At 43.0% G+C, this 18,884-nt stretch overlaps 2 protein-coding genes across 5 annotated transcripts in view; one reads left to right on the top strand and one right to left on the bottom strand.

The window, feature by feature from the left end:
- The window catches only part of GNS (glucosamine (N-acetyl)-6-sulfatase), a 25,562-nt gene extending 19,488 nt beyond the window's left edge, over positions 1-6,074 (bottom strand). Inside the window, exons 1-5 of one of the 3 annotated variants that reach the window (XR_008575471.1) lie at positions 5,720-6,013; positions 4,977-5,036; positions 4,108-4,314; positions 1,891-1,956; positions 1,399-1,497 (exon numbers count right to left, since the gene is read on the bottom strand). Coding sequence is in view for 1 of the 3 variants with exons in the window: in XM_054813332.1 (XP_054669307.1) it covers positions 1,399-1,497; positions 1,891-1,956; positions 4,108-4,314; positions 4,977-5,036; positions 5,720-5,860 (573 nt within the window). In the remaining 2 variants the exon portion in view is untranslated. Of the gene's footprint in view, positions 1-1,398; positions 1,498-1,890; positions 1,957-4,107; positions 4,315-4,976; positions 5,037-5,719 lie in introns of all 3 variants that reach the window. The other 2 variants (XR_008575470.1, XM_054813332.1) reach the window with 2 other exon arrangements.
- A 1,135-nt stretch (positions 6,075-7,209) lies between these two features.
- TBC1D30 (TBC1 domain family member 30) overlaps positions 7,210-18,884 on the top strand; it is a 57,024-nt gene continuing 45,349 nt past the window's right edge. For both annotated transcript variants that reach the window (XM_054813323.1, XM_054813324.1), the window contains exons 1-2: positions 7,210-7,513; positions 9,616-9,780. In XM_054813323.1, the coding sequence (XP_054669298.1) occupies positions 7,258-7,513; positions 9,616-9,780 (421 nt within the window). In that variant the 5' untranslated portion in view covers positions 7,210-7,257. The remainder of the gene's footprint in view (positions 7,514-9,615; positions 9,781-18,884) is intronic.

Consider the following 18,884-nt stretch of genomic DNA (forward strand, 5'->3'; position numbering starts at 1 on the left):
GCAGACAGATCCAAGTGTTCAGATTCTTAAAGCCAGACTTAAGTACCCAGATGTCCTTAGTCAGGACAAGAAAACTTGTGTATCACATCAAGCAACACAGGAACTTTGCAGAAGCAATTTACTCCTGTGTACTGCCCATGAAGTGAATTAAACTCAAACACTAGCTCTGAAATGCTGAATATGTATCTGGTAACTACAGGCAAAAGGTACAATACAACACTCATATATGCAATCATAATACACTGCTGGGTCAATAGGTAACACACCACAGGGAAGAAGTTTATGCAGCAGTGACCTGTTGGTCAAAATGCTTACAAGCTGCTGAAGGATCAAAAAAGAGCAGTACAATGCCACTAATAGGATAGTCTCACTTCTGGCTTATCAATTCCAATCTAGCTTTAGACAGTGTAAATCTAAATTTAATCAGACAGCTGTTCGGTACCCTAAGAAACATCCAATGTTCTGCTCCTAGTAAGCAGCTGTCTATGTTCAAGAACCTACTGGAATGAAACTCATTGGAGTCTCAACAGAAGACAACAAATCGACTGCATGAGGACACTTCTCAAAGAAGAATTTTCCCAAGCGCTACATGTGAGCTCCCAGCACTACCAACTCACGTACTTTAACGGCATGTCAAATTAAGACTCCAGCTTGGCAAGTGGGAGAGGGAAACTCCCACTCCCCTCCTCCAACCCTCCAAGCTAATACTACTTGCTAAATAGGGCCTTAAGAGAGCTAAAGTAACTCGTCCAACTTTCCTTTAAATATTTGGTATCTTTGTCACCTCTGTTTACCTTAAGAGGGTAAAAAGGCTAAAAACCCCCCTGGTCAGCTACACATTTTCACAGTCCATATATTACCCTCTCACACTACAGAGTATTGATTAGCCTTTGATATTTTCAAGTTATCAGTTTGATGTAGTTAGACATTACAGTATACTAGCACATGATAACATCTAACAAAACACTGAGTAAAGTTATTTTTACATGCTTAACTTCCCACTGAAATCTTGGCCCAGTGAATGTGTTACAGAAGTCGTGTATTGTAACAAAACACATCTTTCTATGAAGTAATTTAAGTAATTGCCTACCTGCATCATGTTCCTCACGTACTGCAGCGGTCAGTATTAACCTCTCAGTGAGGCTACTGGCTTGCAAATGGGCAGCTGGAATCCCTTTCCCCTCCACAGCTTGTACACACAAACTTGTAATTTCTAAACATACTCAGAATCTTGCTCTGCTGATTAATGCCCACCCACCATCACAACAGCACAATCATGTACTTATGAACTAATACAGCCTAACAAATTATCATCCCCACCCTTCACCAAGCCCCCTGCATGAGGCACTATTTGGTCATAAGCAGCTTCTGTAACACAGGTGTTGCAAAATTTCTTACCAGTACATCTGTCAGATAATCTACACTGTAGTTCTCCCCATGCCTTCGTGCTTTGCCATTTACTGAAAGAGTGTAGTTGTAGTACTTTGAATTTTTCTCCTGTGAAAAAGAAAAGTCACATGCATATTTATGCAAAGTAACATGTACATTGATTACTTGAAATAATCAAAACGAGCTGCCAACAAGCATTTGTCAAATAGGTTATAAGCATTTGACACCACAACAATAAAACTGGTCTCCAACAACAAAACTTATTTCAGTGCTATCTCACACTGCTTTGGCTTTACAAGTCAGGTTTTTTCCCCTGGCACCTTAGCAGGAGTAGCCTTTATGAAAGGCAAGGATCTGATAGGCAATACAGGAAAAAAGGGAAGAAAAATTGCATTAAGTTGTTAGATGCTCTTAGCCTGCTCTTTCATGACCAAAGTTAGAACACGAGTTGGATTACAAAGCAACTGAAATTAAGTATTTAAAAAAATAACGGTCACATACCAAAGCATACCAAAAACTCCATCCAGGAGGGACATGGCCTACACCCCCTGCATCCTCTGCTCCGTACTGAAAAAAGACAGACCATGACTCAGTTTCAATTACAATGAATAAAAGCTAGAAATTATGTTTCATATTCATGTGCTTTATTCAACACTAGTCAAAAACCACATTAAGCCAATTTCAACTTCAGAATGGAAAAAACCCAATATACGTGCATATAAAAACACATGGATAGCCTGTTAAAGAAACCAGGGCTAAATAACTAGAAAGACAGTAAGTGAAAGCATGTAATTCACCAATATAATTTAAATTTTATTCCTTGTTCTGCTCTGCACTTGAAAACATGCAGAGATCCTGCAGAACATACAGTAATCATCAGGTAGTGGAGGTGATAAAAACACCCATGCAACAAGACACTCTTAGGCTTTGTGATAACTATTCACAAGACACTGAAGAAAATTTCGCATAGACCAACAGCTTCCAGCACCCTCCCACAAAAGGGGGTACAAACTTTAAGCAATGCTAGCCAGCCTCTTGTCACCTCAGTACCAAATGATCTGCAACAACTAGCCTTTAAGCCAGCAAAAAAAAAAAGGAAAGTAGCTGATGACTCAGTGCCTGTATTGGGTCTGGCTGAGGTGGAGTTAATTCTCCCCACAGCAGCCCCCATAGCGCCGTGCTGTGTATTGGTAGCAGCAAGGTGTTGATAACACACCGGTGTTTTGGCTACTGCCAAGCAGTGCAGCACACACCAAGGCTGTCTCTCCAACATTCCTCCCCCCCCGTCAGCAGTAGGCTGGGGGTAGGCAAGATCTTGGGAGGGGACAAAGCCAGGACAGCTGACCCAAACTGACCAAAGGGACATTCCATACCATATGACATTTGCCCAGCAATAAGAAGCTGAGAGACAGGGGGAGGAACTGGGGGCATTTGGTTTTTTTATGAGGGTTGTCTTCCAGGAGCAATTGCTATGCATACTGAAGCCCTGCTTCCTGGGAGGTGGCTGGACATCGCCTGCTGATGGGAAGTAGACAATAATCTTTTGCTTTGCTTCCACGCGCGGCCTTTTGCTGTATTAAACTGCCTTTATCTTGACCCACGAGTTTAGGGTTGTTTTTTTCCATCTTATTTTACTCCCCTCCCTGTCCTGCTGAGGAGGGAAGTGATAGAGCAGCGTGGTGGACACCTGGTGTCTAGCCAAGGTTAAACCACCACAGCACCAAACTCAAAACAGAGGGTGCCTCAGAGCAACACAATGTGATTTCTCAGGGCTGCTGTCTCCTATCTACGTGGCTCGCCTAATGGCAAGGACAGGAGACCGTGCTGAGTCAAGGGATGCTTGGAGGGAGCCAGATAAATTTCCCCTTCCCGAGCTGCCTCAGTAACATCAGCAGAAACAAATTTTTTCCTGGCTATGGAAATTCATATTCTGTTATTCTATCACCAACATTTTCCACCAAGAGATGCAAGGAAAATAATGCTGTTAAGAACCATCACACAAGAGGAACACCTGATCTTAGAGCTTTCTGCACTGAATTTTACATCTTACTGTAAACTACTACAAACCACAGCTTAGTTAAAAACAGAAAAAACCCCAAAATCACACATATAGAAGTGATTCAATAATAAAGCACTGGGTAACCTCTGTAAAGAGGTCCAATAATATCTGTTCTCCCAGTGAATTTGCCTCAGTGCACATTTAAAATTTAAAATACCATATTAACTGCTAAAAAGAAAATAATCCTCTGATTCAAGGGGATATATCAGCCAAGGATATTGAGACAAACCGATTTTTTTTCTTTAACATTATTCTAGCATTGTGCCTGGTCTGGCACTGGCTTGATGGTGTTCTTCAATACCACATGCCAATCATCTATCCACTTCCCCCAGTCATTAAAATCATCATCTCTAAAAATTAACATATCTGAACATACTAAAGAAGCCTTTGGATTCCATCATCCTTTCAAAATTAACCTTTAAAAACGTTCAGGTATCTACAGAACCTGATTTTGAGCATGTTAAGTTAAAGATTTGAACTTTGCATCATATTTTTCCCATCTTGGCAAAGAGAACTGTTCATCCAAGTAAACACCATTTTAAACATTCTGGGGACCCACCATCAGCTACAAATATAAAAATCACTGAATGTTTTAGAAAGGTGGACAAATGCAAACCAACTGTGTCACAGTAAAAAAAAAAAAAAAAGGCACAAAATACCTCATTCAAATACTTTCCAGCAAAGAACGTTTGATAACCACACATAGCTTTGAGCAGTGCTGGGAAGGTGTATGGTTCTTGAATCTTCTGCCATAACTTGCTGCTACAGTTTCCTTCCAGAGTGTTATTGACAACATGATGATTATGTGGATATTTCCCTGTTAAAATGCTAGCTCGACTGGGACAGCAAAGTGCACTAGGAACATACTGGAAAGACAGGATGAAGAGATACAAGATTGACATTGTTAAAAAAAAAATTTCCTCAAAATGTATAGCTTTGAAATATCAGTTAATGAGTTGATTAAAACGCTCACCAACGCAAAGCATGCTTCTTTCTGAACACACAGAATTACATCCCAAGTACTTTCACTAGTGAGAAGCTGCACGTGAAACAGGTTTTAGGTTTCTATAGCATATGCCCTTCAATCCCCTCCCAGATTAGATATGGTTCTTATGCAGTAGCAAGTAGCCACTAAAATACTGATTCACTCCATTATTTTAACCATGGCAATACATTAGACTATGAAAAGAGTGAAATGGGTTTTCAGCATGCACAAAGCAGGAAGTTTTAAGTGGCTTCTTCTAATGCTTCTCAGTTTGTAATAAAAATATTCAGATTACTCGGTTTTACTTTAAAGCTTAAGGAAGCTAGCACAAGTACTTTTAGGAAGTGAAACTCTCCCTCAGAGTCTGAGCAGGACCTCGAGCTATATTCATTTTGAGACGTAAAAGTAGTTAGAGATTGAATTTAAAAACCCCACACGCACAGGTACAGACTTCACAAAACTATGACCAGTTTTGAGACCTTAGATGACCTAAGATACAAACAACACACCTCAGAAATTCAAAGAGTTAATGTAAACACTTACTGCATTTAGGAAGGTTATTCCCATCTGTGCAATGAGAGCATTAGTCTTCTTTAAGGGGGTCTGGAAGAAAGGTACCAAAAGGAAATCAGCGACAAACGTAAGGATGCTAGGTAAAGTAGGGGAGCGGAAGTGGTTGTACGACTACCCGAAAGAAGGCCCACCACCCCCACCACGGCTTTCACGCACTGCCCAGGCAAGCCACTCACAGTGCCTTCTCACTCGGGCCTCGTATGACTGCAGCAGTTTCGCAATCAGCCCCAGGGAGCAGAAGTCCGGGAGTTTTCAGGGGCTACCTGCAGCTGCGGAGGCTGCACCGGAGAAGTCTCCGCCTCGACCCACTCGAGCCTCGTTGGCTTCCCGGAGAAGCTCCGCTCACCCGAGGAAGCCCACCATGACGCTCCTTAGCCTGAGGCCGCGGAGACAGACCCTATCCCCGGCCGCACCGCCTGTCACCCCAGGCCGCCGCCGCTCCTCAGCGCCCGGAGCGACCCCCTCCTCACGCCGTGCCCTCTCCACCCTCTCTGGGTCTCCCCAGCCCGCAGCCGGGCTATGCGACCTCGGCGGCCGGGTGGCGAGCACCCCCTCGGCGAAGGCGAGGCCTCTCGCAACGCTCCCACCGGCCCCGACGAACAACCCCGCGCCTCCCGCTCCACTCGCGGGCGGGCCCACGGCGGCGCCCCCCGGCCGGCCTGGCGGCGGGGTGTGCGGGAGGCCGAGGACAGGCCGGAGGAGCCGCGGGTTACCATGCCGCCCAGGCAGACGTCCTGGTCGTCGGTGAGAATGAGCACCACGTTGGGCCTCCGCGTCTGCCGTGCTGCCCCCGCCGGGCTCAGCACCAGCAGCGCGGCCAGCGCCAGTCCCCGGACCACCGCGGCGGGGGACATGGTGCAGCGGCGGGGACGGGCGGGCCGCCGGACGGAGAGACGGAAGGAGTCGGTGCCGCTCGGCCCCGCGACAAGACACACGGTGCGGCCGATAACGCAGCCCCAAGCAGCAGCGCGCGGGCCCGCCCCGCCCCCGGCATATGACCCGGGAGAGCAGCGGCGGGGGGGTGTGTGTGTGTGTGGGGGGGCTGTGTCACGTGGCCCAGGCGGCCGCCGCGGCGAGGAGCAACCCCGCCCCCTCGTCCCCGCCTGTTCCCCGCCCTCCCCGGCGCCGATGTCTGGCCCCGCCCCCTCAGTCGTGGGCCCGCCCCCTGCCCGCGGCCGGGGGAAGCCGTTGCCATGGGGGCAGTCGCGGGGGGGCGGTCCACTCGGGCCTCCGCTTCGTCCGCGCCGTCCCTCGCCGCCGGTCTGAGAGCGCCCTGCCCCGTGGGCACCGCAGCGCTCTGCTCTGAGGGCCTCTTCAGCTGTAAAATACTGGGGTTTGCTAGCAAAGTCCTGACGTTAACTAGCCGAGGCTGCAAAGCTGGCCCCATCGGTCCGGCAGCGTACGTCCGGCCTGCAGCGGAATTAGCTCTCGGCTCAAAGGGAAATATTCTATCAATATTGAGGAAAAATAGAAGGCAGAAACGGACAAGGAGCGCGGTGGGGGCAGGGGGAGCGCTGGGCACTACCGACACCCACAACCGCAGCCCGGGAGCTGGAGCGGGCTCTGTGGCCGAGGCCGGTCGGTGCGCAGGGCTGTCCTGCTGCAGGCGGGCGGTGCGCTGAAGCAGGTCCGGGGGAGGAGGCGGCCGCAGCAGCGGCGTTACTCAGCGCAGCGCACGGACTGCGGGCATGGCACCGTGCGGTAGCGACACAGCTCCCCAGCCAAGCCCCAGGTGCACCCAGCTCTGGTGGCCGCACAAACCCTATCATCAACTTCGGTTTTACGTTGTTTTACGGTGACTTACAGCAGCGTAATTACAGCCTTACGGTTACATCACTGAAGTTATGTCCTACATTTCCTTACGCCCTTGTCTTGGCCTTCCTCTGAGGAGGCGCAGGGCGTTAACAGATCCAGACCGCCGCTCGGGACTGCCCCGCGCACCAGCGAGGTGGCAGCAGCGGGACAGGCAGTAGGACGGCGCCGGGGACCGGCCCCGAAGGTTACCGCCGTGAGGCGCGGCCAGGCGCGGCGACACCGCCCTGCCCGCCCGCTGCAGGTGCAACGCCCCCCCCCCGCCCGCCCCCGGCCTCTACCACGCCGCGCGGTGCGTGGGGAGGGAGTCCCGCCGGCCTGAGCTCTCCCGCCCCCTTCCCCTGCCCGTCCCCCCCCCACGCGTCTCGCTGTGGAACGGGCCGAGCCCGGAACTCGGCGCCGCTGGCGAGGCCGCTGTGGTGTTGGGTGGCTGCGGAAGATGGAGGTGCGGGAGCCCGGCCTGGGTGGTAGAGCAGGCAGCAGCGCCGATAGCTTGGCTGAGGAGGAAGAGGAGGATGAGGATGAGGAGGGTCCTGGCAGCGGCCGGTCCAGCCGCACCTCGTCGCTGGTGAGCGGGCTGCTCACCGAGCTCTACAGCGCCGCCGAGGCGGCCGCTCCCTCGGGCAGCGCCCGCTCCCGCGTCCTCCGGCAGCTGCAGCAGCGGCCGAGCCAGGTCAAGTACCTGCGGCTGAAAGGTACAGCCTGCCCTGCCCTGCCCTGCCCGCTGCCACCGCTCCGCCTGGGCTGGGAGCTGCCCCTGTCGCCTCGCTTTCCTCCTCTGTGCCTGCAAGGGAGTCCTGCTTCAAGGTTATAGACCACTCTCTCCTGCCTGCATGTGCCTACGCGCACATGTATATGTATGTATGTATGTATGTATGTATGTATTCTCCTTCATTTGTTATAGCAGCCTTTGTATGTGGGCATCTGTCCCAGAAGCTTTCTGTGCACAGTTAGCTGATACCTCTTTCAGGCTGAGGCCTCGTGTGCTGTTCCCTCCCTCCTTCATTTTAGGTGCCATAGGAGCAAAAATGGGGTCACCTGCTACTAGAGGTTCTGTGACAGATTGCACAAGCTTTCGTGCTTCTGTAAGTTCAGTGCTTCAGTTATGGCAATGAATCAATGACCAATTTCCTTTTCCTTTTCCTTGTCCCTTTTTTCTTGAGCTAGAAGAGATGCTACACATACTGTGTCATAAGAGGTAGCTGTTTTTTTCAGGTCTTTTTAGTTCTAGTGGACTTAAACTAAACCTGACAATTGTAAAGTTTATTTGCAGGTAAGCGTGTCTTCCAGGGGAAAAAAAGTGTAATAAAAAAATGTAAATGCAATCATGAACTAACCATAATCTAAATGAAACTATTAAAGAATTCTTATGAAAGCTAAGTAGCCACAACACTGCATGTCTGTGAAAGAATGAGACTTGCAACTCCACGTTGAACCAATGAGGAGGGCTGTACAAAGGCCTCTTGTCTGATGTTAAATCGTTCTTGGTTTTGACAAGAAAAAAAAGCAAGAGGTGAATAAACGTGCCTGTTTTTCAGACCTGTGCAAACAGCTTTCTGCTTCAGTGTTTGGCTGCTTAATTAGATGATATGCCATCTGATGTTACAGGATGTAGCTCAAGTTCTCCTTTGTGTTCTGTGGCAATCTGGGACTCAACAAGAAATTTGCTTTTTCAGGAATATATTTTGTAGAATTTTAACTTATTAATTTTGCTGCAAAGTTAATTGTTTTTATGGGGACAGTTAACTGGCACAAGTGGGAAAGAATAAAATTCAGCTCACTACTTTTGTGGTGACTGTACAAGTCAGTAGGAATACAACTTAATTTTTTTGCTCTCAAAATCTATAGGCGTGGTTTAAAATCACCTTGCCTGGTACAAGTGATTGGGAGTTCCAGCTGAGTGACAGGTGCTGAAACAGGGTAGTGTCTATAAAATACAGGACTGTTTTACAAGTGCCTCCCCCCCTTTGCTGTCATACCTTGCTCTTTACTATCCCATGATTGATTGTCATTTCAGTCTAATTTGTCCTTTTCTTTAAGCTCTCCAGAATTATTGAAAAAAATTTGCCATATGAGCTGAGCTGTTACCGTCCCGCTAATAGTAGCTTTTCCTGGATGCATAAATGTTTTTCTCATTGGATCAGGTTACCAAAGTATGGATTTTTTTGATTGATTTTTCTTCCGGTATCAGTGGGGGAGGCATGGTTGGAATGAAAGTGATAGGATTTGAACATTTAGCTGCAGGGAGCGGACAGCTGTCTGGTGGCACTGTGCCTGACCAGTGGAAATGGTTGGGGCCATGACTGAAGCCACTTAGTTTGCACCTTAGTGGAAAGTGTTTCCTACTTAGAGCTCATCCTGGAGTTGCATTTCTAGCTTCACAGGCAGCTTCTTGAACATGTTCCTCTATCTGTTACCATTTGCTTATTCCCCATGCACATTTTCCACAAGCAGCTTCTAGAAGGTACTGTATTTAAAATTTACCCCCTTGTTGCATTACTGTAGATATATACTGACTACATCTTTAATGATGTTTCCAATTTAGAATTCTAATTATTGAGATTCATATACTGTGCAATAAGTTGAAGTACTTCAGTTTAAAAGAAAATTAAAGACTTCAGCTCAGATCCTGAAAATGTTTATAATCGGGAATTATCCCAGTCAATAGAACTTGTAATTTGTAGAAAGTCTGTGTATGTAAATGTCCATGGGGTAAGTCCCTTTGCGTGTCAACTACAGTAAACTGTTTGTGAATGTTTTGGCCTGTACTGAAGTTATTTCCTCTGCTTATTGGCAGATGTCGATGAATTAAGAACTATAAAACGAGAACTGAATTACAGAATTTCTGTTCAATCAGCAAAGTTGCTCCGTCTTCTGAAGCAGAAAGACAGGCTTGTACATAAAGTCCAGAAGAACTGCGATATTGTCACAGCTTGTTTACAGGCGGTTTCCCAGAAACGACGTAAGTATTTTCTGTGTACATGTGTACTAGCATAAGTAGTTTATTTCATTAATGTGGGCAGTATTTCAGTTAAACCCTTGCACTTTTTTTTTGAAGTCAAGAGGCCAGGCTACGCTATTCCTTAGATATGACTGGCGTCCAGTGATGTCAGTGGTACCTGGGAAGAGGCAAAATTCAACTAGCTCAACTAGGTATGCTGCCATAGCCTCAGCTTTGTGTATTGGTGTGGCACCCTTACTGTAGGTTGTCTGTCAGGCTTTTTCAGCTTTAATTCACGGAAAGCCCAAGGTGAATTTTTTGGTGTGCGTGCTGTGTTTAACTGTGTGATTTCATATGGTTATAAGGGACATGCCAGAAGTGGAAATTCTTCTCACTGGAAACTATAGACAGCGTATGCGATTGTCTTCCCAGAGCGATTGTCCTCCTCTTTATTGAGTTGATTCAAGATGAGGAATTTTAGTAAAAAGAAACCTGCTTCCCTTAAACCTCTTTATCAGCACCTGTGTTCTTGGGGTTTCAGAGAGAGTGCATGGGAAAAGAGGAGAAATGTTGCTCTTTAATTGTTTAACCTTTTCTTCTGGCACTGTGAAACCTTTTTATTTGACTTGGTAAAGTCGTCGTCTAAAGATAAACTGAAGTGCTTTTGTTAATTCTGCTAAAGTGAAACTGTTTGTAATGCTGTATGTAAAAATAAATAGAAATTATACCTTTAGAAGGGACATGTGAAAATAACCTAATGTTCCCTGTCTTATTTTTTCATTAACATGCAGCGTGACAGGTACAGAAAAGTTCAGGTACAGTAAATAAAGCATGGTCTTTTCACAAAAATGCCTGTAGGACCTTTGAGGTGCATGTAAAAATTTTATTAAAAGAATCTTACTGTAGTGGCATGTGCTAATGTAGTTTAGTTAAGGGCTTGTCTATTACTGTGAAACTTAATTTTTAAGCATTTAAAAGTGTTCCTTTGTTTTACTTAAACCTAGCATGGAAGTTCTTGGCTGTCATTTACTGCGTAGGCATATTTCTTCCTCCCACCTATTCTTTTTCTTTCTCCGCATTGGCTTGATAATTGAGTCCTTGGTGCCATTAACACTTAAGCATATACTGTAATCTCCTTTCAAATGACACTACTTGAATTTTGCATGTGTTTAAGTATTCAGAGGATTTGGCTACACATTCTGAAGGTCTGAGCATCCTGACCTCATTTGTTAGGTAAAAACCTATCGACTGAAAGGGATTTCATCCTGAATATGGATGTGTTTTTACAAATTTCAGGTACCATTTTACACTTCATTAACCAGGCCTTATGTTTAAAATGTGCTAGTAACAACTGAGATAGACAATAAACTGCATTACTTTAAAACTTCAGCTAATATCCATGCATGTGCTTGCAGGTCTTTGAAGACTATGTGTAGGTTTGTATATTACATCTCTTTAAGTGAGATATTTTTATTATTAATATAGTATATTTACCTAGTGTTAATTTTCACCTTATATTTCTGAAAATCTGGATGTGTGTATTCCAGAGCACCAAAAAGTTATGTCTCACTTTAAGATCTAATCCAAAGCCACTGGGATTTGTTGAATGACTCCTGATAACTTCAGTTGCTCTAGAATGGATTGAGACCATGTTTTTATTGCTCAGTATAAATGTACTAGCACTATACAGAGTATGCAGGAATATACTTTTGCTGTAGGAGGTACAACTTTAAATTTCCTGGTTAATTGTGTCTTTGAGGCAATATTTGATGAACAGCTGTCCAAAGGCAGGTACAGCTGGTTGTCTTCCCTCCAACTGTTTATTCTTGCCTTTGTAGTTTTTCCGGTGTAGTAGTAAACCCTATGTGGGATATAATAAATCAAATTGGAGAGGTGATCTGGTAAGATAATTCTTTTTTTTTTTTTTTTTTCCTTCCTTCCTTCTCTTTTATGTAACAGTTCCCTGTTTCCAGTTGCTGCAGAGGGTGGTAGAAGTAGGTGCACAGGAGAAGGTGATTGCTTAGAGTAGTTTGAGAAGTGCAGCTGCTGAGTATGTAGTTAAGTCCTAAAGTCTCAGTAAAACTGTTATGGTAACAGTGGAAAGATCTATTTTCTACTATTTTAACTTTAAAAAAAGCACAGTTAATGTGATGGAACATTAAAAAATGCATACCTCCCCAAAATGTAAGAGAGTTTTTCTGCTCACTAAAGCCCTGGGAAACTAGATTTTCTTTCTGTAGACTACCCTCTCAATTTTAAATATTCAAAACACTATTACTGATCTGTAGACGCTTTTGTTCCAGGCTTTTCTGATGAAAGTATATACTTGCAATATAATGTTATGTCCATACAGCTTTATAATGTGCTTTCACATTAACATTATGATATCCTGTAGTAGTAAAATCTTTATCAAGTAAGTATGGAAAATTTGTTAAAATATTTTTCCTTTTAAAATATATTTTTAGTGGCAAATTAAAATTTCTTGGAGTTACGTTATCATTAATTCTACCATTTCAAAATATAAGTGATTTTTCACCTGATTTATATAGAGTTTCATGGTATGTTTATACTATTGTCGCACTGGGGATTTTTTTTCCCCACATGTAGCAAAATCTCTGTATAGAGGTAGAACTCTCTTAAATTAACCTTAGGCTCATGTTGAGATGTTTGAATGCTACCTTTAAGCAATCTGTACAGACTAATTGCAAACAAATACTGGTTTAGGAAAAGATGGAAATTCATCTTCGTGCTTAATTCTGGCTTTGTCAGACCCTTTTTGAATACTGCCTGACAAATTCACTCCTAGCGGTAACTTCAGTTAGTTAGGAAATTACAGGGCTGATAAATTTCATCCCTTACTTTCTGATGAAATGTCTATCCTGCTTTAGTCTGCTTCTACAGAGGGAAAAACAGATACTGTTTAAGAAACCTGTATGCTTAAAACTGTTTATGTTCAGTATCTGAAAGTTCAGCATCTGCATGTTTTGCCGACCACGCAGGGAGCCGTCCACTGATCAGTCTTTGACCTGTGCTGGCTCTTTTGGTCTCCGCTGAATGCAGAGAAGAGGCACGGCCCTCTGGCAGCTTTGGAAGCCTGTGCCTGGCTTGCTTGTGCTTCAGGACCGCCAAAACCCAGCACAGCGCCTCCAGCATTTGAGCGCCTGAGTGGATAGACTAAATGTGGAGGAAGAAACGGTCGCCAGGGATGACTTCATAACTTACTGTGCTTCTCGTTATGCTGTTGACCCTTATCCCTGGTAGATGATGTATGTTTTGCATACAGATAGGTATTATCACAGAAAGCAAAATTCGGTGCACTGTGAAGTGCATTTTAGTCAGAAGCAGGAATGGCTATGACTCTGTTGAGGGCAGATAAATTGTTCTGTTGAATACATGCTAAAAGCAGTATGCTGTGCTGTGCTTCTAGTTTGTAAGATATATGAATGACCAGTTTTAATTTAATAACACTTTTTTAACCCAAATTTAAATAAAATACTTCAGTGAAGAAAAGTGGTAAGAGAGAAATCACATTGATGGCCTGATGGCAAATATGGCTTCTAGGCACACATTTCTCTTACTCTTGTGGTTTTGGCTTATTTGGAGTAATAAGATATAAGCTGGTTCTGTAGCACTGTGAACTATTTCAAATCCATCTTAGAAAGCAGAGTGCTTTATGCGCTTAATTATATCATTTGAGAAAAGCAGAATTCAGTAAAAAATAAATAAAGGTTTTGCAGCTATCATCTAAAGAATATGTAAAAGACATCTTATTCTTTTCTCTCTTCCTGTATTTTATATAGTGACAGCTTGCTTATATTACTAAATATATTTTGACTGATCAAATTGCAAACCAGAAGCTCCTTGAATCACAAATTTTGATTGCCTGTCATTTTAATTTTTTTTTAAAAAGCATGTATTATTTATAAATTATTTACAAGTAAAACCATCCAGCTAAATTGTAACTTAGTCTGGCTGGAAGCAAGCAGGAATACTTAAATCTGATCCAATATAAGATAAGCTGATTATATTAACAGAAACTTCATTAATATACTCTTGTATTTTTAATGGAGAAATAATTTTAATAGAAAATTTCACAAAGAGATCATTAATTTGGTGCTATGTAGCTATGGTGCTATGTACCTATAATAAATTTATATGGATCTCATGCTGTGTTCAGAAAGACTCTTAGTATTCTCTGTTGTAATACTTGTGTAGAAACTATGATTAAAGATTAGCATTATTCTTGTGCTATTTCAGCATTGGCTCCTGTGTAGAATTCTCTAAGATAACAATAAACATTAGATTTCTAGTTTTTTTTTCTCCTCCTGGTTTGATTTAATGCAGAGCCAGTAGAGGGAGACAGAATATTTTATTTTGTGCAGAGATAGCAGCGTGTATCTTTTTTTCATAGGGTGGTGGCTTTCATATCTGTTCCTTAAACATGAAAGGAAGTGCTTTACAGATGTGGTCAGGTAATAATTGGATGAAAAGATTTAAAGTCAGGCTGTCAAATGAATGTTGCTCACAAAAGAAGTATTAAGTTCCCTGTGTGAAGTAAATGGAAAATGGTGACAAAAGGCTTCTTAATTATAACTGAGATCATTAATTCCCACATGGTTGTGGAGGTTATTCAGAAGCTCCTAATTGAGCTGAATGTTTTAGAGTACAGCTACAGAAATTCAGAGGTTTATGTATATACGTATTAGCAATACTTGTGATCTCTTTGAGTGCATCTTAACTGGATAGAAAGCCAGCACAAACAGGCATCATCTGGGCACGGATCACTGTTCCAGGGGATGAACTCTCAACTTCTGAGATAGTGTTACTGTCTCTGTAGCATCAACTCTCATCACAGAGTATAGAACTCACTCAGAGAAAACTGGGAAAGCCTTTCCTGATGCTGTAGTTGTATGAATTGGTTAGGAGAAGACTGGGCAAGATCACCATCATCAGGTGTCTCTGGATAAATACAACTTAGATATGCAAAAGTACTCACACATGTAGATTAAACTTCTGTTTTCTCTCTCCTCGCTCCCTCCTTCCAAAGTTTCTCTTTAGCTGGAGTCCTGTCGCACCTGTATGTCCTGTTCCATCTTCCACATTTTTTTTCCTCCCTTCCTAACTCTTTATTAGCTTTTCTCACTTGATCTCAGTCTTTAAATATTGGACTTCTCAGCCCTGTTCCATTTTTCCCCTCCCTACATCTTGTCTACCTTGCAGTGTCTACCACTGGCTCTCCGTCAGACTACTGCCTGTCTTTGAGTTTTCCTCACATTGTTTCTTGGTCTCTTTCACATGTTCTTCCTTGTCTTTTTCCTGCATGCACTAATTATCTACTCACTTGTTTTCTCCATTCCTCCTCTTCCCTCAACATTTCTTATAAAACGAAGGTATTCACAAATTTTAGTTCATAGGATGAAAGTTTGATTAAAGGTGTAAAACCAACTTTAATACAATATACTGTGGGCTGTTAACACAGCTAATATTGATTTTGAACTCGAACTTCATAAGGTTCTTGGAGGAGAGGAAATTTTTTCACAATGAGAACAAGAGGCCATTGGAATAATCTCCCCAGGGAACTGGTGGATTCCCTCACGCTGGGCACTTCTAAGATTCAGCTGGACAGGGTGCTGGGCCATCTTGTCTAGATTGTGCTTTTGCCAAGAAAGCTTGGACCAGATGATCCTTGAGGTCCCTTCCAACCTGGTATTCTACGATAGGCTTCTATGATTGCCACTGTGGATGAGATGTCTTGTAACATGGGGCAAACACTTGTGTACATGTGTAGTAATTCGTGCAGGTCAAGTTATGCACGTGGCTTAGCTGTCTGTTCCTACTCGCTTCCTGGTAGTTTGATGTATTCTTCCAGTTGTATAAATATGCTTTAACCTGGAACACCTCAATTGCTCTGTGTCTTTTTTTTTTCTTCTTTATGAAGAATTGAGTTACTCAGTGAATGCTACTACTGTGGCGATTTTGCACTACACTCCCCCCCATCTCCATTGTTATATGTTAGGGGGCAAATTTTAAGCTTGTATTTGCTTTTCATGTTCCTCACTTTAATGTCTGAAATATACATTAAAGAGGAGGATGTTCTGTATTAAACATTAAAAATATTACTGTCCATGTACTTGCTGTGTTCATCTCCAGCTCTAATTTATATTTCCAAATGGATGAGAGACAGGTCATTAATTTAGGAAACTGTGTCTCATTTTCAAGGTGTTTGTCTAATACATTTTAAATTTAACTCAGTAGCTCTGATGTTTGAAGCCAGACGAATCCACTTCAGTAACTTTTTATAGCAATAACTATTTAATTGGTCTATCAAAAGTACCTTCCTCCTTTGATGCGGTTAAAGTAGGTTTGCTTCTTATGGAGTCTGATTTCACGTGAGTCATCCTCAAATGACTCAACTGGCTGCATGTTTTGGTTCAGTAGCTTTTCTATTACCTCATCTATTTGTGTGCTTGGTTACATTACTAGTCTCTACCCTTTGTGGGTGCTAATGAATTTGATCCTTCAAATTGATGCTGTGGCTTTTTGAAATGCATACTTAAGAAACATTGCTTGTGGCTACTTCTTGTTTTTCCTAATGAATTGTTCTTAATTGAGTTCCACCTGATCTTTTGTCCATTGAGACCTTTTGGTGGGGAAAGGGAAATGGAACGCAACAGAATCATGAGCTTGAAAATGTCATAGTCATCTTAAGTTGTTTGTTTAAACTGGTACTAAAGGTAGTCTGAATTTTCTTTACAGTCGCCTATTTGTAGCGATACACGTGTAAATAAATAGAATATTGCTATTGATTTTTAATTATTGCTATTTTCATCAAACTGTTAGTTATGCTGCATAGAGTGAAGACTTTCTCTGTTACTTATGACTCTAGATGTAGAGGTGGGCTGATGATTGGTTAGCAAGGATTTTGCAATCCATTCTGTGTCCTGTGCTGGTTTGCAGGGAGTGAAGTAATGGGACGGTTAAAAAAGGAGAGAATCTGTATTTAGGGATGCTGGAGCTTGGCTCAGTGGGGAGCTTGGCTCAGTGGGGATGGTAGCTGTGTGCTTGGTCCATAAGCTGCATTGGGTCACAGGGCAGAAGTTCTGATCTGGATGGTGAAGTTCACCTGCCAGTCCCTTGTGTATGGGCTGTGCATGAGGGCAAATGACTAGATTTAAGTGTGATCTTAACTGACTTGTTCAGCATTATTAATAAATTGTGTGATGCTTAAAAATGTTACTGGAGAAGCCTTCAAAAGAGCCACCTATTGTGGTGACTACAAAATTGAATGCCATTTGATTATCATATTTCATTCAGCTTCAGCCAGCCAAGATTCTGTGAAATCTGAAAGCTTATTCCATTGCAATGGGAGCCTGGACTGAGAAGGATTACTTTCCTTTTACCACTAGGCTTGGAGGAGAAGGACTGCAAACAGCATCATTCATTGCTGTGCACCAGGTGATGAAGAAATGTTTCAGTGAGTAAGTGTGTGGCATCTTTGGTATTTGCTAATGTAAATTAGATTGTTTATTCTGGAAATCTGTTAGTGAGTCTGGGAGAAAGAAGAGAAAAGTCAGTGTTATCAAACATAATACCAGCAGTTTGGAATACTGAACAAGATGTTGGTCCTTTGCAAGGGCAATGATTTTTGTTTTTAAATGCCATTGGGAGTTCACTATCATAGCATTGTGTGCAGTTTTGGAAGTCAACCACATGAAAAGTGCCATCTCTGTGTTAAAGGCTGAGAACTAATCACTAACTGAATAATCCCAGGGAGTTTTTAGGTAGTGAATTCCATGGTTACTTTCTTTTGATGAGAATATGATCTTGGACCTGGTATTTGAGCAGTGCAGATAGGATGCTGAGACTCAGGGAAGCAGTGTGAGGGGAAGTAGTTTAACAGAGCAGCACGTCGGTAAAATTCTGGTACAGCACTGTGCTGTTCCATTGCCTCTCACAGGATATTCCTCTAGAGAATTATCAATGAAGTTCCCAGACTTAAAGTGTAGTTGTGCTGCTGATGGGAAGTGTGCACAGAGCATGGATCTTGTAGGTAATGAATTTTGACATCTTTGATCACTTGATGAGCAGTAGCATTGTTAAGCCCTACAGGGAGAGACCACCCCTCTTCATTGTCTCCAGCCAGCTCTCCAGGATGAACTGTGCTGGCCCCAGAAAGCTGACTGGTGTGCAAGTTCATAGAAGCCCTTGGCTGGCTAATTCCAAATACTTCAGCTGACTGACATCTTCTTTTGCTGATATTCTCCACTATAAAAACAAAGCTGTAATATAAATTCTAAATTGGCAAACTGTCCAATCAGTTTCCTTACAAACTTGGCAAATTGTGTGATTGTGCAGATTTGGTATCCCTCAGAGGCCACTTTGGGGCTAATTTCAGTTTCTTGACGCACAAGACAAAGTAAAAATTCTTTCCTTTTCTGGTGTTAAAAAGGAGATGTATATACATGTATATTTATTTTTATTTATTTTTTTTCCCTGGAAAGAAAAAGGCTTGATTTGCTGTCTGATTTAGTCATATCTCGACTGAAAAGTTCTTGTGGTCTGTACCACTGCAGAATATAAGATTCAAAAGATGGCAAGAGCTAGTGCTTAGAGCAGTACAGAACCTGGAATCCTCACTTTGAGGGAAATTCTGCTTTAAGAATACAGCAACTAAAATATCTTGCTGCAGCACGAAATAAAACACCCACTCACAAAAGTCAATTGCTTGTGAAGCAAAATTCTGAAAGCTTACATTTTGAACAAAAATGCTTTGCTCAGATTTTGACACCTCACCCTTTTACATTTCATGTTATGTAACGAGCCATTTTCAAGTAAGATGTTAAAATGTTTAATTCTAAAAAGAGTCAAAATTATGCTTTTAGTGTTTGGAAATATGTTTTCATCAAAGATAACATTCTGATGTGAAGGACTTTGCACTCCACAAGCTGGTATTTTATGGGAGAGCTTTCCATTAGAGTGGTTCCAACCAGCCTTGTTACTGAGATCTTGCTGGGAACATGCAGCCAGCCATCCCTGCAGCTCGCTCCCTGGCTGCTCAACGCTGGGATTGCCAGGCTGATTTAGGGAGCTGAGGAGCCAACATGTATTCTCAAGCCATGTATTTT

The sequence above is a fragment of the Grus americana genome, chromosome 1, assembly GCF_028858705.1.
Source record: "Grus americana isolate bGruAme1 chromosome 1, bGruAme1.mat, whole genome shotgun sequence".
NCBI classification, from domain to species: Eukaryota; Metazoa; Chordata; class Aves; order Gruiformes; family Gruidae; genus Grus; species Grus americana.